Source organism: Pristis pectinata, chromosome 18 (assembly GCF_009764475.1).
Source record: "Pristis pectinata isolate sPriPec2 chromosome 18, sPriPec2.1.pri, whole genome shotgun sequence".
NCBI lineage: Eukaryota > Metazoa > Chordata > Chondrichthyes > Rhinopristiformes > Pristidae > Pristis > Pristis pectinata.
The window spans coordinates 39,755,827-39,780,725 of NC_067422.1; the positions used below are offsets into that span (position 1 = coordinate 39,755,827).

Sequence of the window (24,899 nt, forward strand, 5' to 3'; positions counted from 1 at the left end):
CATGTTTATTCATAATCTGTTCTGTGCTAAGCTGGTGCTGGCTCCTTCTTCATTGAAGGGAAAGCCCACGCGCGGGGAGGGTCAGATAACTCATGGGTGACCAAGCATGACGACCTAAGCATGACCCTGTGCCTGGTACCGATGTCCGAATTGCAGAAATGATTACAGTATGTTGTAATTAGGGTAGAAAAGGTATATTTAATTCGAGCAGTGCCTGGTACTGATGTTGGTACTAAGGCATGTTGTAATTACATGTAGTAATTAGACTGGAAGATAACTGTAGCGAAGTACAAGCATGGTGTGAGAAGACTATAGGAACCCGTGAAAATAACTGGCGGAATGCAGGGGGATGAGAAGTGGGGGTCTGTAACTAGGTACCACTGCTGCTGAAACTGACATGATTGATTATGTCAACTAGACTAAGAAAGGGCAATAAAAAGAGCTGTAGGCCTTTGTTCAGGGGCATTCAGGGACTAGTTCTTTGAGTGTCGCAGCTTTTGTTTGCAAATAAAGGTTTAACTTGAAGAATCTTCTGCGTCTCCTGGTCAATCTCGAATCTTGGTTTAATCCACGACAAATCTGGTGTAGTCGGCAGGATCGGAAAGAGACCCCTAAGAAAAGAGCGACAAGTCAAGGACGCTTCCCGGTCCTTCGGGGACCCCCACAAGACTAGCAGAGTAAAGGGTGACGACCCAGAAAAAAGAAAGTAAGTGTTTTCGCTGTTAATTCGGACTAAAAATTCTGTTGGGTGTGAGAGGTCTCCGGGACACAGAAGTGTTAAACGATTGTTGAAGGGTCTCTCCGATCCAAAGAATCTGGTAAAATTGCAATTAAAGGAGATTCATAGGATTGATCAAGAAAACTGTGCAGTGGGGGGAGTAGAGATAAGGCGATAGAAATTGATTAAAGTAAAAATTCCATGTGGTGTTGTTAAGTCCCTGTGGATACTGCCTCGCAGGAGACGAGGGTCTGAACGGGCAGGGCAGAAAAGTCTCTGTGGATACCGCCTCATGGGAGACGAGGGTCTGAACAGGCAGGGCAGAAAAAGTCCTCATGGATACCGCCTTAGGAAATGTAAGGGTCTGAACGGACGAGGTTTAAGGGAAAGTTCTGCGGATACCGCCCCTACTGCACGGGCAGAACAAAAGAGGTAAGAATAATTTGATAAATTGAATAAAATTAAGTTATACAAAAGCCGGCAGATTGGGTAGTAAAATTATTAGGTTAGGCGTAGAAGTAGTATAATAGAGGTAGTGATACTAATAAGAAATAATCAGATAAGTGAGTTGTGAATTTCTGAGGAATATCCTGTAAAGACAACATGATGGGGAAAGGAACTGCAGTCGATATATTAAGCAAAAAGTTTCCAGTATCCAAAAAGATATTGAAAGAATTTCAGAAAAATGGGAAAAGAATCTGTTAACAAAATGGCCAAAAGAGGGAACTTTTGACTTAAGTCTGTGTGAGGAAAGGGAGGGGTTCATCAAAAACTACAAACCAAAAGACATCTGAAAAAAGAAACCAGGAGACGGAGCAGGAGGCAGAGATACTGAAATTCTTCAGCACGGAAGGAGGAAAGTTGAGGAAAACATATCAGGCACCAGTAGCAACTAGACAGGGCACCAAAGAGTTAGAAAAACAACACCCTATAGAAGAAGAGGAAGAAAGGTCGACTTTATATCCAGACTTAAGAGGAGCAGAAAAACCCCCTCCCTATCCAGATGAAGGGAACTTGAAACAATGCAAAGTAGCCCCGGAAAGACTGACGTGGCAGAAAATACAAACAAAGACAGAATCAGAGAGTGGCGAGGAGTCAGAGGATGAGATTGAAGGCCAGGGATCAGGAAGAGACAGAGTGGGATTACACCCCCTACTAGTGAACAGAGGAGGACAGTTACAGTACATTCCTTGGGCGACCCAGGACCTGGAAGGGCAGAAAAACGCACTACCCAGCATACATGAAGGAGCAGGAAAATGGACTACAGCCTTTGAGGACGAGACCACAGGACAATTATTGGCAATGGGTGACTTAAAGGCACTACTGGTGAAGGTAGTGGGAACCTCAAAACTGAGAGAACTGATGCTTTCGGCTGGCTTAACAAATGTGGCGGACAGTCCAATGGTTGATGGTGACCGTTTTGCCCCAGTGAGACGGAGGGTATGGCAGGCCCTCAGAGACTGTTACCCACCTAAAGTGGACCCCAAAGCTTTAAAAGGGGACCCACTGGGAGATTCTGAAAACCCGGCAGCTTATTTAGAAAACCAGTTGAAAAAGTGGAGACTGGAAACAGAGCAAGAGGTGGAAGGTAATCAGTTGATGACCACCATGTTTCGGGCTGCTATTGTGGATGCAGTGTCCCCCCAAGTCAAGTCCAGACTTGAGGAGGTGGTAGGTCTGACATCAGTGTCCTACCAAGAATTCAGGGACCACGTAGTCCATGCAGTCGAAAAGTACCGAAAAGACAAAAGGAGGCTGATTGAGCAACAGGAGGAGGTACAAGGAAAGCTGGCACAGATGCAGCTCAAGGAGCTTAAAAAGAAAGAAAGAGAAAGAGGTAAAAAATGTTGCCAATAACAACTGATCAGATTGTGATCACCGAAATGAATGAAGCGCCAACCTATGGAGGAGCCTGTTATACTGCCAGACAAGGGACAGAAAGTCCCATGCCAATAATAAACGTCTTTGGGGGAGCATTTCCTCAAATGCCATATCAGGGGCAAAACAAATTTAAGCAACAGCCCAGACAGGACTGGAACTTCCAAGGAAAGGGGCAGAGAGGTAATGGGCAAAAAGGTCCAGTGAAAAAGCAGGTAGGAAGGGGGACAGGAGGATTGTGTTAGGGATGTAATCAGCCAGGGCACATCAGGAGAGACTGCCCGTACAAACCCTGGCCTGCCACATTTCAGCAGGAATTGATGAGTAGAGAGCAACAGTTTAATCAAGGATCAGCCCCAGCACGTCCAACTGGACCTGTGAACCCCTATGGATGGTGCTAGGGGTGCCCAGAGAACCCGGGTGGGAAGGGACAGTACCCAATGATAACATGGGAGGCGGAAGAGGAACGTATTGTTCAGATTATTTTAGAAGGGCAATTAACACCAGTGATGATAGATACTGGAGCCTCGTACACTTGTGTACAACCACAATATGCCTTCCACCTTCCCACGTCAGGAAAATTTATTAAAACTGTAGTGTTCTCGGGAAAAGCACAGTTAACACGAGTTACAACTCCAGTGAGTTTAAAGATGGGAAACAATGAAATAGTCTTTCTGATTCTAGTGTCCAAAGGAACCCCAATCAATTTGTTAGGCAGAGATGCACTATTAAAACTGGGATTGACATTGGAATGCACCCCAGATGGGTTAAGCGTGGGAAAAATGAGCACTCAGCTGGTGGTGCAGGAAGCCAGAGGAGCGAACGTGTATTGGATCGGAGACATAGAAGATCAGGTCTGGAAAACTTGGAGAAAGTGGAAAGAGGGCACTCTGGCAATATTACCTAAGGCTAAGCTGCCCAAGACTGAGTTGCATTGTACAGTGATTTTTGATGAGACCCAGTGTAAAGAAATAGAGAGACAATGGCGCAATGAAATAAATCCCCAGCAGCATTTGAAAGGTGAGGCAATAATAATAGGGAGACAGGGAGCAGCCTTACAGATAAAATGAAATGCATTTGTGGAGAAATGGTGCAGGGTGCCAGGAGCTGCACCCCCTGTAACGTTGTTAGTGAATGAGGGATACCAGTCCAAAGCTTTAGGGCCCATGGTGAGGCAAGTGGGAACAATTATTGATTGGCAGACAGTGACCCCAAGGGTCTGGAAGTCTGGGGACAATGACTATATTAAGATAGTAGTAGATATAGAGATGGCAGGAAACCCTAAGGAGGTCGAGGTAACCCCTCAACGACATATGACATTGCTAGTAGAAGAAGAGGGCCAGCAGAAGGATAAAAGGCTGGAGGCACTGCCAGCCACTTTATGGTCACAACACGATACAGATGTAGGAAGAGTAAGATCAGCGAGCCCGGTAGAAATAAAACTAAAACAGGGAGCGATTCCACCTAAAAGGCCACAATATCCTCTGACACCGGAAGCAGAAGAAGGAATAGCGCTAACATACAGGGATTGCTTGAGGTAGGAGTGCTCGAAAGTACGAGTAGCCCCTGTAATACTCCACTGTTACCTGTCTTGAAAGCAGACAAGTCCAAGTGGAGCCTGGTACATGATCTGCGAGCAGTGAATGAGGTAGTGGAAGATTGGTCAGCTGTAGTTCCAAACCCGCCTACACTGTTGACTAATGTTCCACCGGAGGCAGTTTGTTTTTCGGTGATTGATCTGTGTTCGGCTTTTCTCAGCATTCCTTTGGCAAAACCGTGTCAGTATTTGTTTGCTTTCACTTCCAGAGGTAACCAGTATACTTATACTAGGATGCCGCAGGGATTTAAGCATTCACCGCATATTTTTAACCAGATATTGAAGGCAGACCTAGAGGGTATACCACTGGAAAGAACACTAATACAGTATGTAGATGACTTGTTAGTTTGCTCCAAAAGCGAGGAACAGTGTGAGTGGGATACCTTGGCCTTATTGGAAAGATTGGCATATGCAGGTCATAAAGTATCCAGAAAAAAGCTGCAATTTTGTAAGCGGCAGGTAGAATATTTGGGTAGATTAATATCTAAGGGAGCAAAGTCGATAGCACCGGATCAAATTGTGGCGATAACTAAAGCTCCTAAACCTCAGACAGTAGGACAGATGATGACATTTTTGGGAATGACAGGATACAGTTCAGACTGGATTGGAGAATATGCTGAAGTTGTGACGCTGTGGAGGAAAATGATGAAGGAAGCTGGACATACAGACCTGAAGGGTGTTTTGCAGTGGAATGAGGAGGCAGAAATAGCCCTTAACACTCTTAAGCAGGAATTGCAGTCAGCCCCAGCGCTAGCTTTGCCTGATTATGAAAAGGTCTTTCACCTTTATGTGTCGAACAGACAGGAAGGTTATACTGCAGCAGTGCTGACACAGGAGACGGGCATAGGGAGAACTAAACAGCCAATAGCATATTATAGTGCGAGACTGGATGAGGTGGCCCAGGGATATCCACCTTGTTGTCAGGGACTAGCAGCATTGTACTATGCTTATGAAAAAGCATCATCTGTGACCATGGGTTATCCTGTGATTCTGTACACGCATCATAAGGTAGCAGAATTATTGGAAAAGGGAAAGTTTTCAACTACCAGCCAGGATAGTTGCGTTTCAGATGTTATTGACATGCCCACAAGTATACAAAGGTGTACCACAAGTAACATCGCTGACTATGTTCCACTGGGTTATGAAGGAGAGCCCCATGAGCGTGTGAGGGAAACGATGATATTTGCCAAATTAAGAGCGGACTTACAGTCAGAGCCGTTGGGTGATGAGGATAAAAAGATTTCGTTTGTGGACGGCTCCTGTTACGGGGACCACGATGGAAATCACGCAGGGTTCTCGGTGGTGCAACAAGATCAGTCTCAATTTTAAACAATTAGGCTGGAAGCTTGTCCGCAACCCTGTTCAGCCCAATTAGCGGAGATTAAGGCTCTGACAGCAGCATGTGAGATGATGGAGGGTGAGAAAATTGATATTTATACGGATTCAGCATATGCTCCTGGAGTATGTCATTTGTTTGGAGCAGTATGGAAACAAAGGGGTTTCAGGAAAAGCAGCGGAGACCCTATACAGCATTGTCAGCAAATTCTAGGTTTAATAACAGCAATGATGAAACCTGGAGCATTGGCTATTATAAAGTGCCAGGCACATAAGAAGGGAAATGACATAGTGACAAAGGGATATCAGGCTGCGGATGAAGCACCCAGGAAAGCCTCTGGATGTTGTTTGGCTGTTATTGCACCTCAGGTGAGTCTGAGTCCAGAACCCGTAATGGAGGATATAACTGAAATACAAGGTAAGGCAACTCTAGCAGAACAAACAATGTGGAGACAAAGAGGAGCCGAGCGGAACCAGGAAGGCTGATGGAGCACAGATGACGGTTTGTTGGTAGCACCCACCCCCTTGTCGACTACCCTCATTTCAGAGGCACATGGGCTGGACCATTGTGCAAGGGGGGAAAGGGATGAGGAAGATAAAAAAGGATGGTTTCTGGTCACCCTACTTACAGGCTTTGGTAGATCACATCTTGTTGCAATGTGAGGTGTGCGCACGAAACAACGTTAGGAAAGGAATTACGACTCCTGTAGGTCATATACCTGTACCTGAAGGACCATTCAAACATTCAGTGATTGACTATGTGGATATGATAAAGGCAGTAAAGAGGAAAGAGATACATGCTGGTGCTGATTGATAGATTCAGTAGGTGGGGAGACGCAGTGCCCTCTGAAGACTTAGGAGCAGGAACTATAGTGAAATTTTTGACAAACAAAGTCATTCCAAGATTTGGAATGCCTTCAGAGATCAGTTCCGACAATGGGTCAGCCTTTATCCAAACAGCAGTTAAATTGGTATTGCAAGCTCTGAGGATAAAGCAGAGATTTGGATGTGTATATCATCCTCAGTCTCAGGGTATGGTAGAAAGAATTAATGGGACTTTGAAAACTAAGCTGAATAAGATCTGTGCAAGCACTAAGCTTAACTGGGTTGATGTCCTGCCATTAGTGCTGATGAGCTATCGCATGCAGACTAATCGTATAACATGCCTGACACCACATGAGATGCTCACTGGCAGACCCATGCCAGTGCCCAAATGGAGAGGCCCATATAAAGGACCCAGTTTGGAACAATTGGAAATGGAACTAAAACAGTATATGCAACAATTAACTATGATACACAAGTCTATCTATGGGCAGGTAAAACAAAAGGAGACAAAGACTGATCGGGAAGAAGGTCCTGTTAAACCCGGAGACCAGGTTTATGTGAGGGCATTCCGAAGAAAGTGGAACGAGCCAAGAAGGGAAGGGCCCTTTACGGTAACCAAGGCATCACCCACTGCAGTTCAAGTGGAAGGACGGTCCACCTGGTATCATCTTAACCACTGCACCAAGGCTGTTCCACAGGTACAGCCTGGTGTTGAGCCCGCGGTCAGTGAGAGTGTGGAAAGGGTAGTAGAAGACGAGCAGGTAAAGCAGAGAATCACTGTCCCGCCGCAAGACTTTAACCTGCTAGTAGGTGAGATCTTCGGACACACTGATGATTCTGAGAACGGTAGTAATGAGCCTGTGGAGCACAACCCTTCTCCAGATAGTGGGGATGGGGATGATTTGGGGATGATCGGTCCCAACCCCTGTGATAACAAGATTGTCAACTCCTGTGCAGATTGGGAAACCATCAATTTGGCAGAGTTGGCAGACCTGGCATGGTGATACCAGGGCTTTGCGAGACCTAAGTGGGAGGGCTAAAAGAGGTGCAACATTTACTTCCTTACCACGGCTGCAGGCACGCACTAATTATTGGTACCAATGGGCAAATTATACAGCAGCAATGATGACCAGAACAATGCTGCCTCTGTGCCACGGCGAGACCAATACACCATATGGTGCCTATGCCATATAATTCCTCTACCTGCACACAGTGGCGAAAACAGCATCTGGCACCATGCGCGCAGCAGTGCCCGAGTGTAATCAGGACTTGTGTTAAGGGTATCTGTGAGAGCCAGAGTGATACATGTTATGCTATTGCAGCCGCTTGCTTTATCCCCGAGTATAGAACTGGACACACCACCACAACAGACGTTACAACGTAGCAAGAGAGAATACACCCCTGACCCAGCAATTCGCATTGATAGTATAGGTCAGCCAAGGGGTATCCCCAATGAATTTAAGGCAAGGAACGAGATTACAGCTGGATGGGAATCGATAATCCCTGCTGTTGGGGTCAGTAAAAACGCGGAGTGGATAAATTATATTTATTATAATCAACAGCGATTTATCAATTACACTGATGACGCCCTCTCCGCATTAGGGGAGCAATTAGACGCAGCCAGCACAACGGTCTGGCAAAACAGACAAGCGTTAGACTGGTTACTGGCAGAAAAAGGAGGTGTCTGCGTATTGTTCGGAGAACATTGTTGTACCTTTATACCAAATAACACTAGCCCAGGCATGTAGTAATTAGACTGGAAGATAACTTTAGCGAACTGGCTGGTCCAGATTCCAAACAGGTCTTTGACGTCTACGCAGCTTCCCGCTCCCTCGATGTAACAAGCCGGGAAGGTGAGGACTTCCACCACGGGCACGAGGGTGAACATCTGCACTGTTATCTCATGCTCCTTCCGGGTGGGACTGGTGAAGAGTGGGTGAGCTACCTCAGCAACTATCGCCTGGTAGCACCCACATCTACTGTGATGAAGTGCTTTGAGAGGTTGGTTATTTCTAGAATTAACTCCTGTCTGAGCAAGGACCTGGACCCGCTGCAATTTGCCTACTGCCACAACAGGTCTACAGCAGACACAATCTCACTGGCTCTCCACTCTGCACTGACAGCGGAGCCTCACTCCCCCTCTCCTGAAAGTCCTGCAGCATCTTCTGCCGTCCCTCCGGGTGCTTGAAGGTAACGTCAAGGTACCTGTTACCTGGGAAGTCCTGGAGACAGGAGATGTCCTTCACCTCGTACTTGCAGCACTCCAGCAGGACTGTCTTGGTGAAAAGGTCCCTGGGGAAGGGGTTTCCCTCACTGAAGTCCCTCACTGCCACCCTGACAGCGTTTCCGATCCCATGTCCTCCTCCCGAGGTGCTCATCGCTGCAGCCATCCTGATGGAGCTGGTTGGTTATAGCAGGATATTTGCTGGAAAAGGGTGTTAGATTGGTTTCCCAATCAGCGTTAGGATCCACCCCTACATCAGCGGGTGAAGCTCTCATCAGGCAGCTATTCGATCGTGAAGAATCACCGCTATCTTCCTTCTTCAATTCAACGGTCGAGTTTGCCCACGAATCTGCTTCGTAGGTCAGCCTCTGCGATTCCCGTCCTGGGGCCTCAGCCTTGGTGATCACCGATGCTCCCCTGCCTTGACTGACTGGTTTGCTTTTGTTTGTCTAACCCACTGTTTACAAAGACACAGCTGGACTGTTTTTCCCTCTATCAGCTCACATTTACCTATTGCAACACAGGAGGAGGCATTTATCTGTATTTAGAACATAGAACACTACAGCACGGTACAGGCCCTTCAGCCCACGATGTTGTGCCAACATTTTATCCTGCTCTAAGATCTATCTAACCCTTCCCTCCCACATAGCCCTCCATTTCTTTATCATCCATGTGTTTAAGAGTCTCTTAAATGTCCCTAATGTATCTGCCCCAACAACCTCTGCCAGTAGTGCATTTCACGCACCCTCCACTCTCTGTGTAAAAAAACTTACCCCTGACATCCCCCTTATATCTTCCTCCAATCACCTTAAAATTATGTCCCCTCATGTTAGCCATTTTTGCACTGGGAAAAAGTCTCTGACTGTCCACTCGATCTATGTGCCTCTTATTGTATTTAAAAGTAAACAGTGTTAATATTCTGCATATTTATTCATTTCTGTTTGCCTCAGTATTAATCATATCTGCTTGTAAATTGTGAATTTGGACTTCCCATTCCCAAACCCAAATTGTTAATGCAAATTATGAAGGGCAGTGGTCCCAGCTCCAATCCCTGCAGACCAACGATTTCCCCAGTGAATCCCCTTATTCCCAACCTCTGCCCAGCAAGGAGATGCAGTCAGAACATCGGTTCAAGCAGAGTTAAACATGTAGAGATAATAAGAGTGCCCATTACTGAGAAGCCGTATCTCACCTCCTGTTTCAGCTGCCCAAGTGTCTTCCTGACTCCGTCCTGCAGAAACATCAGAACTTCCTTATCTGGGTTCTTATTCACAGTCTCATCAAAACACTGCCCAATGGTCTTGCCGATAAGTGGCATGTTCATGGCACCATGCATGTAGCTGGTGGTGAGGGTCGGCTTGGTTGGGACAATATCTAAATACTGGAGCGAGCTAATAAAAAAGAGTAAAAGAGATATTAATGCACAGCACCCAATCTGGTATCACTCTGTTCTTTCCAAGAACTTGTTAAACCGAGATCCCATCTATTTCTTGAAATAAACTTGAAACAACAAAGCTTTTGCTGCACATCTGATCTCTGATAAGCAACTCCTTCAAATGACCTGCCAACAATCTGAGCTCCGTTAAGAATGCATCAGGGGATCCTCCCTGCTGCTCATTCTGAATGAAAAATGGGTGATGCTCAACTGTTTCGCTCTGGGCAGGTTACTGGGTGTTTCCATTGCGTTCTCCACAGTCTCAGCTGAGACCTTCCTGGCTGGTACAATTCGTTGCCCTTGTGACCAATGAGATACAAGAACGTCTCTCTGGTTTATTCACAATAGTCAGCTGAATACAGAGTCTAAGTGCTTCCCTCCACTGTCTGCGTTCATTAGATGGGTTAGATTCTGGGCTCAGGCGGCTTTATTTATTCCAGTGTGCTTGGTTCCAGTTGAGTCACAGATAGCTGTCTATCAGTGCAGGCATTGCCTCAGTCAGGAGGGACAAGCCAGCGTCTGGTGCTCCCGTTCAAGCACAGAGTCCATGTTCCTACTGACAACATGTTTCACCGTTTCCTCTGTTACGGACTCAGTGAAAGTCCCTTTAAGATAGAGAGTGTGTGTGTATGTGTGTGTGGGGTGTGCTTACATCAATAGAAGATAAAGGACGTAATGATGTTGTTGAAGAAGTCAGCAGAAGAAGAAGAAGGAGAGAGAGAGAGAAGGGAGAGAGACACCAGCCTGCTTGTTTTCTCTATCGATGGATGAGAAACAATAACTGTGTTTACCACTGAAATCCATGTAGGGAAGTTGGAAGTAATCCGGTGGAGTTCACTTTGTTGCTGACCTGTAGAAGGAAACAGGTATTTGTGTGTGGACGACCACGGTTCGGATGCTTTTCGGGGTGAGGAAGTCACTACCGAGTAAACACTGAAGTGTCGTTTGGGTTCCATCGTGGAACATTTGGATTTCGTATGTACTCTCTCTATGTTTTTCTACATCTACATCTTATCTTCAGACAACGGTGGTTGTTGAAGAAGCCCTTGCTCATGTTTCACCTTATGGCTTGCGGAACTGAACTTTAAGAACCATTCAGGAACTGGGAGTTTTGGACTTTGTCACACACACACACGACGAGTTTAGTTTTGGGGTTAACGTTCGAGGTTTAACATTTTTGAATTCTAACATACTAACATTTTTACTTTTATTTTACGTATTATCATAAGTAGTGATTAATAAAATAGTTTTTAACACTAAATCATGCTCAGTGTGTTTCTTTTGTTGCTGGTTTGTGACAAAATTGGGGGCTCGTCCGGGATCGTTCCCAAGGTTAACGAGTGTCGTCTGGGATTGTACCCCAGATTGACGAGATTTGTTCGAGATTCAATCCAAAGATTTTTGAGGGAGGTCTGATAAATTCTTTTTAATTGGCTTGTGTGTGTGGAAACCAGCAGCAATGGATATTAAGGCATTTTTGGAGTCACCAACCCAAAAGGGATTGGAGGTGGCGAAAAAGGATGATTTGATAAAGATTGCTACAAGGCTAAACCTTACAGAAGTAAAGCAGTCTATGAGAAAGGCAGGTATTCAGAGACTGATAGCTGGCCATTATGTGGAAAAGAAGGTGTTTGAGAAGGAAGTGTTAAAACAGTTTCCTGGCAGTGAAATAGCAATTTCTGAGGCACAGGTGCAGCTGGCAAAGATAGAAGCTGAACGAGAGCAAACCCAGTTAAAGATAGAGGCTGAACGAGAACAAAAGAAATTAGAAGCTGAACGAGAGCAAAAGAGATTAGAGGCCGAGCGAGAGAAATTAGAGGCCGAACAAAAGAAATTAGAGGCCGAACAAAAGATAACTCAGATGAAGATAGAGGCTGATCTAGCGATGAAGCAGATGGAATTGAAGAGGATGGAGCTGGATAGTGAGGAGAAGGAGAAACAGAGGCAGCATGAGTTACAAATGAAGCGTAGGAGTTTGGAATCTGATTCTGATGATGGTTTTTCAGCCAGCAGGGAGGTTCGATTAGTCCCTCCGTTTGAAGAAGATCTGGTTGATCAGTATTTCCAACATTTTGAAAAGGTTGCTGTGAGTTCAAACTGGCCAAGGAAAGGATGGGCTCTTATGGTACAGAGTGTGATTAAAGGTAAAGCTCAAAAAGCTTATTCTGCTTTGTCTGTTGAGGATGCAGCTGATTATACCAAGGTAAAACAAGCTATTTTGAAGGCCTATGAATTGGTCCCTGAGGCTTATAGACAAAAATTCAGAGACTTGAGGAAATCTGCAGATCAGACTTATATGGAATTTGCCAATGGAAAGAGAATATGTTTTGAACGATGGTACATGGCTAAAAATGTAGATGGGGATTTTGATAAATTGAAAGAATTGATACTAGTGGAAGACTTTAAAAGATGTGTTCCAGCTGAATTAACAACATATTTAAATGAAAAGGCAGTGGAAACTTTACAAGAAACTGCTAGGTTGGCAGATGATTATGCTTTAACCCATAAATCCAAATGGGGACAACCTAAAACCTTTCAAAAGAGTTACAAAGACAATCCAGGTAAACCGGAGATTAAATTGGGAGGTAATCAAAAAGGAAAAGATGAAAAGAAGCCAGGGCTGGAGAAACCTGTTGAGCGTACTTGTTATTACTGTAGGAAACCTGGCCACGTGATATCTAATTGTGCCCTTTTGAAGAAAAAGAAGGAAGCTGGGCCCAATGCTTGCTTTCAGGCAATTAAAAATCAAAAAGGTTTAGGAGATGCTGTTAAAGACCAGTCCTTGCAAGAGGGAAAAGCGGAAAAGTTGGAGGAGGTGAGAAAGGAATTCCGTTCGTATGTATCAGAGGGTTTTGTTTCACTGAATGATGAGTCACCCCAGGTGCCAGTGAAAATTCTTAGAGATACTGGGGCTAGTCAATCTCTCTTGCTGGACAGTGTTTTAAATTTGGTGAAGAAAGTGACACTGGTGAAGTAAATCTAGTACGAGGCGTTACAGGTGAGACCATGTCTGTCCCTTTTCACAGGGTGATTTTAAAGTCAAAGTTCGTAGAAGGACCAGTCGAGATAGGGATAAGACCTAGTTTGCCAGTGGAAGGAGTTTCTTTGTTATTGGGAAATGACCTTGCAGATGGAGAAAGTGATCCTGTGGTACGGTTAACGACCAAACCAAGGATTGATGAGTCTGAGGATGATCCAGATGTTTACCCATCATGTGCGGTGACTCGAGCTAGAGCTAGAGAATTAGCCAAGACAGACAGTCCGGTGCAGTCTGATGTGGTTCCTTGTGACAGTCCTAAACAGGAAGAAAATTATGATGCCTTATCTGAGACTTTTCTGTCTTCACTGGAGGATCAACATCCTTATAGTGAGCCTGAATTTAAAGATTTGTCTTTGTCAAGGAAGGATTTTATGGTGGAACAGACAAAGGACCCTGAGTTGACAGAATTGAAAGAAAAAGCTCTCTCATGTGAGGAGATTGAAAAAGTGCCAACTGGATACTATGTCAAAAATGGAGTGTTAATGAGGAAATGGAGACCTCCTCATGTTCCTGTTACTGAGGAATGGGAAGTTATTCATCAGGTTGTTGTTCCAAAAGTTTATAGGGATGAGATTTTAAACCTGGCCCATAGTATGCCTTTGGGTGGTCATTTTGGTGTGAATAAAACTGTAGGGAAGATCTTGAAACAATTCTATTGGCCTGGTTTGAGAAAAGATGTGGTGATGTTTTGTCGAACCTGCCACACATGTCAGATGGTAGGTAAACCAAATCAAAAACCCCCTGTGGCTCCTTTGAAACCAATTCCTGCTTTTGGTGAACCCTTTTCGAAGGTGATTGTGGCCTTGGTGGATGATGTAAAGGTTGTTTCTAGAATGCCTGATGTTGATGTTGAGGAAGGCCAATTTAGACCAAATATTGTTCCATCGAAACTAAAAAACCAAAATATCCTGGAGAACCTTGAAACGAAGTTGGACCATTTACAAGTTTCACAAAAACAACAGATGAGAGAATTAATTTTAAAATTTAAAAATCTGTTCCCAGATGTTCCAAACAGAACATCGATAATTACCCATGATGTTGATGTTGGGGATGTAAAACCAATCAAACAACACCCATATCGAATGAATGTGGAAAAAAGTAAACTTGTTGATCAGGAAATAAAATACATGTTGGAAAATGATATTATTAGACATTCTACTTCAAATTGGAGTTCGCCCTGTGTTATTGTACCTAAACCTGATGGAACTGTTAGATTTTGCACAGATTACAGGAAAGTGAATGCTGTAACAAAGTCAGATGCTTACCCTATTCCTAGGGTGGATGATTGCATAGACAGAGTGGGAAAGGCAAAATTTCTTACAAAGATTGACCTATTAAAAGGGTACTGGTGTGTTCCATTAACAGATAGAGGAAGGGAAATTTCAGCCTTTGTAACCCCTTCTGGATTGTATGAATACAATGTTTTGCCATTTGGAATGAAAAATGCTCCGGCAACATTTCAAAGAATGATTAATTCAGTGATTCATGGGTTAAACCATACAGATGCCTACATTGACGACTTAGTGACTGGGAATGATACATGGGAGGATCACATCTCTGCGTTAGAAAGGTTGTTTGAAAGACTTTCCAAGGCTAACCTTACAGTTAACTTGGCTAAAAGTGAATTTGGCCATGCCACTGTGACGTATCTTGGTTATGTTGTAGGTCAAGGCAAGCAAGCTCCTGTTCTGGCAAAAGTTCAAGCAATATCTGAGTTCCCTATTCCCACAGGTACGAGGACTGTTAGAAGATTTTTGGGAATGGTTGGATATTATCGAAAATTTTGTAAAAATTTTGCTGATATTGCTCTTCCCCTAACTAATCTTCTGAAGAAGGGAGTAAAGTTTGTTTGGACAGATTCTTGTCAAGAAGCATTTAAGAAGCTGAAAGCCATTTTATGCTACCATCCTGTGCTCAGAACACCTGACTTTGAAAAGCCATTTTCATTAGCAGTAGATGCCAGTGATGAAGCTGCAGGAGCTGTGTTGTTGCAGAAGGGTGACCTTGATGATATTGACCATCCTGTAGCTTACTTTTCAAAGAAATTTAATGAGCATCAAAAGAATTATTCCACCATAGAGAAAGAATTACTGTCGCTTGTTTTAGCCTTGCAACATTTCAGTGTATATGTTTGCACTGCTCAGAAACCATTGACTGTGTATACAGATCATAACCCATTGGTGTTTCTGAGCCGAGTCAAAAACAAGAACAGAAGGCTGTTAAACTGGAGTTTAATTTTGCAAGAGTTTGATCTCATGATAACTCACATTAAAGGCAAAGATAATGTGATTGCTGATTGTCTTTCCCGATGTTAAATGGGAAACATGTATCTGTACTAATCTGATAGTCTGTAGTTGTGTAGCATGATAATTATTAACATTACTAACTGTATGCGCGGTTGAATTTTCTTGGGAAAATTTTTTTTTTAGGTGGGAGGTGTTACGGACTCAGTGAAAGTCCCTTTAAGATAGAGAGTGTGTGTGTATGTGTGTGTGGGGCGTGCTTACATCAATAGAAGATAAAGGACGTAATGATGTTGTTGAAGAAGTCAGCAGAAGAAGAAGAAGGAGAGAGAGAGAGAAGGGAGAGAGACACCAGCCTGCTTGTTTTCTCTATCGATGGATGAGAAACAATAACTGTGTTTACCACTGAAATCCATGTATGGAAGTTGGAAGTAATCCGGTGGAGTTCACTTTGTTGCTGACCTGTAGAAGGAAACAGGTATTTGTGTGTGGACGACCACGGTTCGGATGCTTTTCGGGGTGAGGAAGTCACTACCGAGTAAACACTGAAGTGTCGTTTGGGTTCCATCGTGGAACATTTGGATTTCGTATGTACTCTCTCTATGTTTTTCTACATCTACATCTTATCTTCAGACAACGGTGGTTGTTGAAGAAGCCCTTGCTCATGTTTCACCTTATGGCTTGCGGAACTGAACTTTAAGAACCATTCAGGAACTGGGAGTTTTGGACTTTGTCACACACACACACGACGAGTTTAGTTTTGGGGTTAACGTTTGAGGTTTAACATTTTTGAATTCTAACATACTAACATTTTTACTTTTATTTTACGTATTATCACAAGTAGTGATTAATAAAATAGTTTTTAACACTAAATCATGCTCAGTGTGTTTCTTTTGTTGCTGGTTCGTGACACCTCCCATTTACTCTGTACGATACAGGAGGCCAGCTGATAAGATAACCTGACAAAGGGACTTTATTTCAGAAAGAATTTACACCGTGCAAAGCAGCAGCTTTTCAAAAGGCTTTCTTACAGAGACGGGAGGCCTCTGGTTGTTTCTGTACTGAGATGAGGTATCGACAACACACACAGAGCCATTGGCCCCACATTGCCCTTTTTAAAGTGTTACCAACAAAACCTGGCTATGCTACAAAGGCTTGTTGGGAACATTGTTTCCCACAGAAAACCAAATGGAATTGCAGGAAACAAAAAAATGTTATCCTTGTACTCTAGGAAAGAAACTCTCTCAGCACGTGATGGTGAAGCAGTCAGGCTGCAGCCCTAATTAATGATAACAGCACAACTTTCTGCAACTGCTTAACTTACGAAAATCCCTGTGTTTAACATTTGTGCTTCAGTCAAAATGAACCTACTCTGTACATCCTTTTAACTCTTCTATTGCTAGAGTTCACCTTGAACTGAAAAGATTTTCATTTGTCCTAACAGACTATGAACTCAAGAAATGCTGATTTTGTTTTGCTGATCACGCAAATTGAAAACATCACCAGGCTGACTTTGCACATTCATATTCCACACACAAAGGACCAGCAGCCTCTGCCTTTAGATATGAAAGCAAAAGATACCCTCAGGAATTTACTTTACTCCAGGTTCCTCCCACATTCCAAAGACGTACAGGTTAGGAAGTTGTGGGCATGCTATGTTGGTGCCGGAAGCGTGGCGACACTTGAGGGCTGCCCCCAGAACACTCTGCGCAAAAGATGCATTTCACTGTGTGTTTCGATCCACATGTGACTAATAAAGATATCTTATCTTATTTTCCTACCTCTTTGGTTATAGGTTAAGAGACCGTTCCAGGTGATTAAGGAACATTAACTTAGAAGTTGGTAATTCTTAGAATTTTTGTTATTCATTCACGAGATGTGAGCTTCACGGGCTGAGCCAACATTTAATTGCCCATCCCTTGTTGCCCTTGAGAAGGTGGTGGTGAGCTGCCTTCTTGAACCACTGCAGTCCTTAATGTGCGGGTACCACAGTGCTGTTAGGGAGGGAGTTCCAGCGTCTCGACCCAGCGACGGTGAAGGAACAGTGACGTGTCTCCGAGTGTGGCTTGGAGGGTGACTCCCAGGGGGAGGTGTTTCTCATGCTTTTGCTGCCCTTGTCCTTCTAGTGTTAGAGGTGGTGGTTTGGCAGGTGTCTTGGTGAGTTGCTGTAGTGCATCCTGTAGGTGGTGCAAACCTACTCCCAGAGTAAGGGTCTGGATTAACTCCGGTGGACGGATGGATTCTTTGCTTTTACATTTCAAGTATTCTCAAGATACAAGAATGTTTCTGGATTGAAAATTAGCAGAATGTAATTCTGCTTTTGAAAGAAAGGAAGAAAAAAAGAACTGGAAGGAACAAACAGACCGACTGGTCCCCTCTGCAAAGCATAGACGAGATGGGCTGAATGGTCACCTATTCAGCCATAACGTTTCTGTGATACTCAACTGATTTTGCTGTTTCCAACCTCAAACTCTCCATTAGATCAGTAAAACACGTTTCTGTCATAAATCTGTGTTCGCTTGTCTCGATGAAATGATTTTCCAGGTCAATGTTAGAACTGATTATCTGCAGCATACTAACAAAACTCCTGGAAAATCATTCCCTCTCCATCCTCAGTCGCGATGCAGGGTCTCAACCCGAAATGTCGACGGTTCCTCCCCCACAGATGCTGCTCATCTCGACCCGAAATGTCAACTGTTTATTTCCCTCCATGGATGCTGCCTGACCTGCTGAGTTCCTCCCACAGTTTACTTTCTGCTTCAGATTTCAGCATCTTTGGTCTCTTGTGTCTTCATTCTAGCTAGACTGAGCTAGATATTACCTTGCTAGATATTATGTTCTATTATCTTGCAATAAAGCCTTGTGTTTGCCTTCTTAACTACTTGTTGAATCTCTGTGTTAAACTTCCCTGTCTCATGAAATACAACAGCCTCTGCACAGCCTACCTCAGCTGCCACACACCTCCCCTCCTAGTATGTTTCACCTCTAATTTGTCATTTGTCATGCATGTGCCTGAAATCTCTTTAACCAGCACTGTAGTTTACACCTACTGACAACAGTTTTACCTACTAACCTTTAGTTTCGGTGGACAAAAGACTGCAGGTGTTGAAATCAGGAACAAAAAGCAAAATGATGAAAGAATTCAGTATTCATGGAGGCAATAAATGTTTTTTGACATTTCAGGTCGAGACCCTGCATCAGGACTGAGGGGGAAGAGAAAAGATTGCTGGTATGTAGCAGAATGAGGGAGGGCTGGGACAGAAGCTGGTGGGTGGGGGAGAGGGAGAGAGGGAGGGGATGGGAAAAGTGGGAAATGTGAACCAAGGGGGAGTGGGTTCCCTGAAATTGGAAAATCCGTCATTCATACCACTGAGTTGTGAGCTGCCCAAGTGGAATATGACAGATTGTTCTGCCAGCTTGCATTGAGCCTCACCGTAGCAATGGAGCAGGCCGAGGAGAGACAGCTTGGTGTGGGAGTGAGAGGCAGAGCCATAATGACGTGAAACTAGTTTCCTTCCAACTACAACTGGCTTTCCAATGGTTAGTAGATTCCAGACTGCCCCTTGCCTTCTCCATTATTAGTCTCATAACACGATGAGCAGTCTTCCCCAAATGCTCTCCCATGGAGCTCACTCCACACCACCGGCAATCCCTCCTTCACACACCTGGTGCAGGGCATCCCCACGGATCCTGCATCTCAAACGCCTCCTTCCTCATCAGGACGAAAGCATGCTAATCAACAGCCAGTGGCCTGCAGAAGTTATAATTTCATGTGAGGGTCAGCCAACATTCTGTTAATTACAAAATTGGATTACATACTGGGCTTTCGACACCAGTATACCTTGGTTCGCCTTCATCGTGGATGGTGTGAAGAGAGGTCACCAGAGTAAGCTCTGGCAGACTCATGCACACTTCAGGTTCAGGCACCACCAGGCTTAAGGACAGCTTCTATCCCACCGTTATAAGACTATTGAACCGATCCCTAGTACAATAAGATGGACTATTGACCTCACAATCTATCTTGCCATGGCCTTGCACCTTACTGTCTGCCTGCACTGCATTTTCTCTGTAGCTGGAACACTTCATTCTGTATTCTATTATTGTTGCCCCTTGTGCTACCTCAATGCACTGATGTGATGATATGATCTGTATGGACGGCATGCAAACCTAAGTTTATCACTGCACCCTGGACATGTGATAAGAATAAACCAATTTACCCTTTGGCTGTTGCAACAGCCAATTCTGTGGGTGTTGCACTACTTACCATAAACACATTAAATTAGACCCTTATACATTATTAAATTTTCTCTGAGGACCTGAACCCCCCCCCACTTCTGATGCCCTCAAAGTGATCTTCTGTGGAGCTGGTCTTACTGTAATATAAACTTACAACCAGCAGCAACTCTTCACCTTATTACTGTTAGCCTTGCTTCTATTGTTAGAACTAACCGCCCCCTCTCCCCAGTGATCATCTATTTTGTTGGACAAGCCCTCAGTATACACATGTATGTTATGGTACGTAACTCTCAATGGAGACAAGGCACAGAAGTCTATTTTCAATAAGAGGCTTCCTCAGTGTATCTGGAGAAAACAGTGAAGCAGCCAGTAAAATCCTGAAAAACGCAATCACTTCCTAAAGGCCAAATCACACGCCAGATCTGCATCACACAAAAACTGAGCCAACATGGACCAACCCTATTTGTGTGCTTCGGGGGGTTACTTAACAAGACTGTCAAAGTCTGTCTCCCCGATGTTACTGTTGTACTAGTGAGCACTGGTACATGACTGCCGCTCAACCTAACACTGATATCAGGAGAAAATATTTAGTTAACACGTTATCTACATTCATTTAAAATACTGATTCTCAGCCAGTAATCCAGACCGCCAAGTGGTCCCAGCCAATGGTACATTCTGGTATGTATGGTAAAGTCATGCTGTTGAGTTAAGGATAAACAGCCTCAAATTACAGCAACTGTACTACGTAAGTACCTCTTGAATTTCATTATTCTTGATGGAATATTCTAGAGGGTCAGAAAATAAAAACTACTTATTGACACGACACAATCTGACATAATACATGATAGATTCACCAGATAATTCTAACTTCCTGCCCCAGTCCCTGAAGAGGGAAACTTTATTGCTTTGACTGAAGGCACATAATTTACTTACATTACGTCAGTTCTATTATTTCCAAGTGTTTTCAGAACAACAAAGGCAAATCAGTTATAATGAAAGTCAATGGGGGAATTTCCCTGCAGATCGTGTCTCTCAAATCTTTCCTGTCTTTAAATCTTGGACCGTGAAGATGAGCACTACAATGCAACTGCAACTGATTCCCAAATGGAGACGTTGGCCTGAGTAATATGAACAAAGATCCCCTTCTAGTTCGAATGAGAGACTCTCAGAAGGTTCAGGCAGAGATGCCTGGGGTGCAGGAAGATTGTGCTGGAGAATAAACTCCCTCTTGACTGAATCATTGTGCAAGAAATGGAAGAGTTAGGAAATTTAGCACAGGTTTGCAATTGGCTTGAAGTTACAAGACCAGCTTAGGAAGGCTAAAGTCCCAGAGATAAACAGACACCTTGGAACTGTTCTTCTTTCCCCAGAAGGTCTCTTGTGATTGAGGATAACTTGGTCCAGTCCAGATTTGTGGCTGCCAAGTTTGATGAGGTAGCCCTGAGCGTGGTTTATGAGGCAGTGCATTCACAGATGGCAGTGTGCTCCTTCAGCTGTTGATGCTGGGCTCCCAAGTGCCCCACTGCATGGGCTGGAGGTTCTCAGTGCCATCCTGAATGCTTCTCTTCACTTCAAATAGCCATGGCCAGGGATTCCCAGAAACTGGTGGGGCTGTTACACTTTGAGAACATCCTTGAATCTTCCCCTCTGTCAACCTGGTGATCTCCTGCCATGACAGAATGCTGATTCTGATTTTCAACCAGACAGGTTGAAAATCAGAATCAAAAAACGATCTACTGGAGGAACTCAGCGGGTCAGGCAGCGTCTGTGGAGGGAGATGGTCAGTCGACGTTTTGCGTCTAAACCCCTCATCTGGGCTGAATGAGTAGAGGGGAGGTGGTGGGTGCAAAGAGGTGAGGGGGAAGGGTGGGGTAAAATCCACCTCTCCGACTGCCCACCACCCACACACCCCTCCCACTGGGTCCCCTCCCCTCCACTGTTCCCATCTGCCCTCCCCACCCCACCTCCCTTACTTGGGTCCAGGCTCCACCTTCCTCTCCTATCAGATTCCATCATCTGTGGCCCTCTGTCACCTCCACTCGTCACCTCCCGGCCTCTGCTGTTACCTCTTCCATCCTCCACCTGACTCCATCTCCCAATCAACCCCTCCTCACCTATCACTCGGAACTCTTACCCCATCCCTCCCCCTCACCTCTTTACACCAGCCATCTCCTCTCTACTCTTTCAGGCCAGATGAAGGGTCTCGACCCGAAATGTCGACTGTCCATCTCCCTCCACAGACGCTGCCTGACCCACTGAGTTCCTCCAGCAGTTCATTTTTTCATCTTTCAGATTTTAGCGTTCGTAGTCTCTTGTGTGCATCAGAATAGTTTCCCTCCTCTTGAACTCTAGAGTCTGAGTGATTAGTTAGGCTCCTCCAGAGACCTGTTACAGTGAACAATGTTGGCTTTGACTGGAGCCACATCAGTAGATCAGATAGGTCTTTATAAAGCTCTACAGAACTTGGCCATTAGAACTCAAACTGCTCTTTATTCACTGAACTCAAATTCTCAAGACTTGAACTCAAATTTTCTGCATTACTAGCACGGTAAACTAACTATTTGCTGTCAGCGACCCACACCCACATCTTACAAAGAAATTACAACTTGCAAGCAGGGGATTTGGCCCAACTAATCCAAGCCTGCGTTTAACCTCCACTTCAACAAAAATTCTCATCACATTTCTTGCTCTGTTATTGGTAGCTGACATAATCATATAGCAAGGCTTGTTCTGAGAAAGCAAAATTTCCCAACTCAGTAAATGAATCTTGCAAAAAGGACTTTCCAGCTTCACACTGAGAGGACGCCTTGGGCACAATTCCTGTCCGATCACATCAGCAGGTGTTGCTCTGTCCTCTCTGCAGCTCCACTGTCCATTACCGTTATATTGGAGCCTTCCAATATCTCACATGTGATATTAAAAATTAAAAAAAGGCAGGTGTTGAAACTCTGGAATGTAAACATAAAATGCTGAAGGTCAGGCAGTACCTGTGGGGAGAGAAACAGCTAGTGTCTTCGGTCACACCTGGAACGTTAACTTTGTTTCTCTTCCAACAGATGCCGTCCGACCTGACGGATGTTTCCAGCACTTTCTGATTCTTTCTCTATTGTGAAAATCCTTGAAAGCGTGAGGAACAGGAAAGGGAGGACATCTATTTCCCAACGTCACTGGGCAGGAACCAAAGCAGGACCAAGCACAGAGACAGGGGCACAGATGTAGTAAGTGTACAAACTGGAGAGACCACGTGGAACAGATTTGAGGAAAAGCCATTATCATGGGATTGTAGTGGAGCCAGAACATACCATAGGTGTGGGAAACACACCCCCAATCTGTGGCAAACCAGAGCCCTGTGACAGAGAACAGGACAACCTCAAGATCAAGACACACAAAAGAGTTGGAGCAGAGGGGAAAGCTGATGCCATGTAATTGTAGGCAGAGAGGACAGTGTGAAGAAGGATGCAGACAACAAGGCAAAATGGGGTTAAAGAAATGATGTGAGAAGTCTGAAAAAGAACTGAAGTACAGCAAGATATCAGTGTGTGCAGAGGGTCAGGGAAGGGAATGGAATGCAGGGGAGCAATTCATAACATGTCCAAAGGTCAATGAGATACCTCACAAAATACCTCCCCTCAGAACTCTGATGAAGCAGCATAGAATCATAGAATTATACAGCATGGATACAGGCCCTTCAGCCCAACTCGTCCATGCCAACCAAATTACCTGTCTGAGCTAGTCCCACTTGCCTGCATTTGGCCCATGTCCTCCTAAACCTTTCCTATCCATGTACCTGTCCAAATGTCTTTTAAACGTAACTGTACCCACCTCTACCATTTCCTCTGGCAGCTCGTTCCATATCCCCACCACCCTCTGTGTGAAATACTTGCCCTTCACATTCCCTTTAAATCTTTCCCCTCTCACAAACCCATGCCCTCTGGTTTTAGACTCCCTGACCCTGGGGGGAAGACCGTGACCGTCCACCTTATCTATGCCTCTCACGATTTTATAAAGTCTATAAGGTCACCCCTCAGCCTCCTACACTCCAGAGAAAAAAGCCCCAGCCCATCGAAGCCCTCCAGTCCCAGTAACATACTTGCAGATCCTTTCTGCCCCCATTCCAGCTGAATGCCATCCTTCCTGTTACCAGGTGACCAGAACAGCACACAATACTCCAAGTGTGGTCTCACCATTATGTGCAGCTGTAACATGATGTCCCAACTCCCGTACTCAGTGCCCTGACTGATGAACACCAGCGTGCCAAACACCTTCTTCACCACCCTGTCTACCTGTGTCACCATTTTTAGGGAACCATGTACTTGTACCCCGGGTCTGTCTTTCTACAACACTCTCCAGGGCCCTGTCACTTACTGTGCAAGTCCTGCCCTGGTTTAACTTCCCACTTGTCTGACTTAAATTCTATCGGCCATTCCTTGGCCCACTTTCCCAGTTGATCCAGATCCTGTTGTAACCTTCAACAACCTTCTTCACTGCCCACCACACCAGCGATTTACACAAAGTTTACTAACCATGCCAACTACACTCTCCCCCAAATTGTTAATATAAATGACAAACAACAGTGGACCCAGCACCGCTGGTCACAGGCCTCCAGTCTGAGGAACAACCCTCCATTACCGTCCTCTGACCCCTACCGCCCTCTGACCCCTACCATCAAGCCAATTTTTTATCCAATTGGCCAGCTCACCCTGGATCCCATGTGATCTAACCTTACAGACCAGCCTACCATACCTCGTCAAAGGTCTTACAAAAGTCCATGTAGACAACATTACATGGACGGGTTACACCCGAAACCTGTACAGAGAGGACGGGTTACACCCGAACCAGAAGGGGGCCAAGGTCCTTGCGGCGAGATTTGCTAGGGTGGTTCGGGAGGGTTTAAGCTAGTTTGTGAGGGGGAAGGGAACCGGAGGAGTAGGTCAGAGGAAGAAGGGGATGGGGAAAAGTTAGATCAAACAGGTAGAGAGGATTTGAGGAAGGAGAAGCAGAATACAGGCTATAAAAGTAGTAAGGTGGATGGACTGAAGTGTGTTTACTTAAATGCAAGAAGTGTCAGGAATAAGGGAGATGAACTGAGGCCTTGGATAAGTATGGGGGACTATGATATTGTGGCTATTACTGAGAGGTGGCTGATGTCAGGGCAGGAGTGGATATTGAATATTCCTGGTTTTCGGTGTTTTAAGAGGGATAGGGAGGGGGGGGGGGAGAAGAAGAGGAGGGGTGGCGATTCTGGTCAGGGACACTGTTACGGCTGTGGAAAGGATGGATGTTGTAGAAGGATCATTTCCAGAGTCAGTATGGGTGGAAGTTAGGAACAAGAAAGGAGCAGTTACTCTACTAGGAGTATTCTATAGGC

The 24,899-nt window shown here is 44.7% G+C and overlaps 1 protein-coding gene and 1 long non-coding RNA gene across 2 annotated transcripts in view; one reads left to right on the forward strand and one right to left on the reverse strand.

The window, feature by feature from the left end:
* Positions 1-24,899, reverse strand: part of acsf2 (acyl-CoA synthetase family member 2) — a 174,991-nt gene that overhangs the window by 132,788 nt on the left and 17,304 nt on the right. Inside the window, exon 2 of the mRNA XM_052033283.1 lies at positions 9,770-9,968. Within this exon, the coding sequence (XP_051889243.1) occupies positions 9,770-9,968 (199 nt within the window). The remainder of the gene's footprint in view (positions 1-9,769; positions 9,969-24,899) is intronic.
* On the forward strand, positions 332-23,676 carry LOC127580090 (uncharacterized). Its single transcript, XR_007957779.1, has 3 exons — positions 332-706; positions 18,479-18,524; positions 22,588-23,676. It is a non-coding gene; the product is annotated as an uncharacterized LOC127580090 (long non-coding RNA).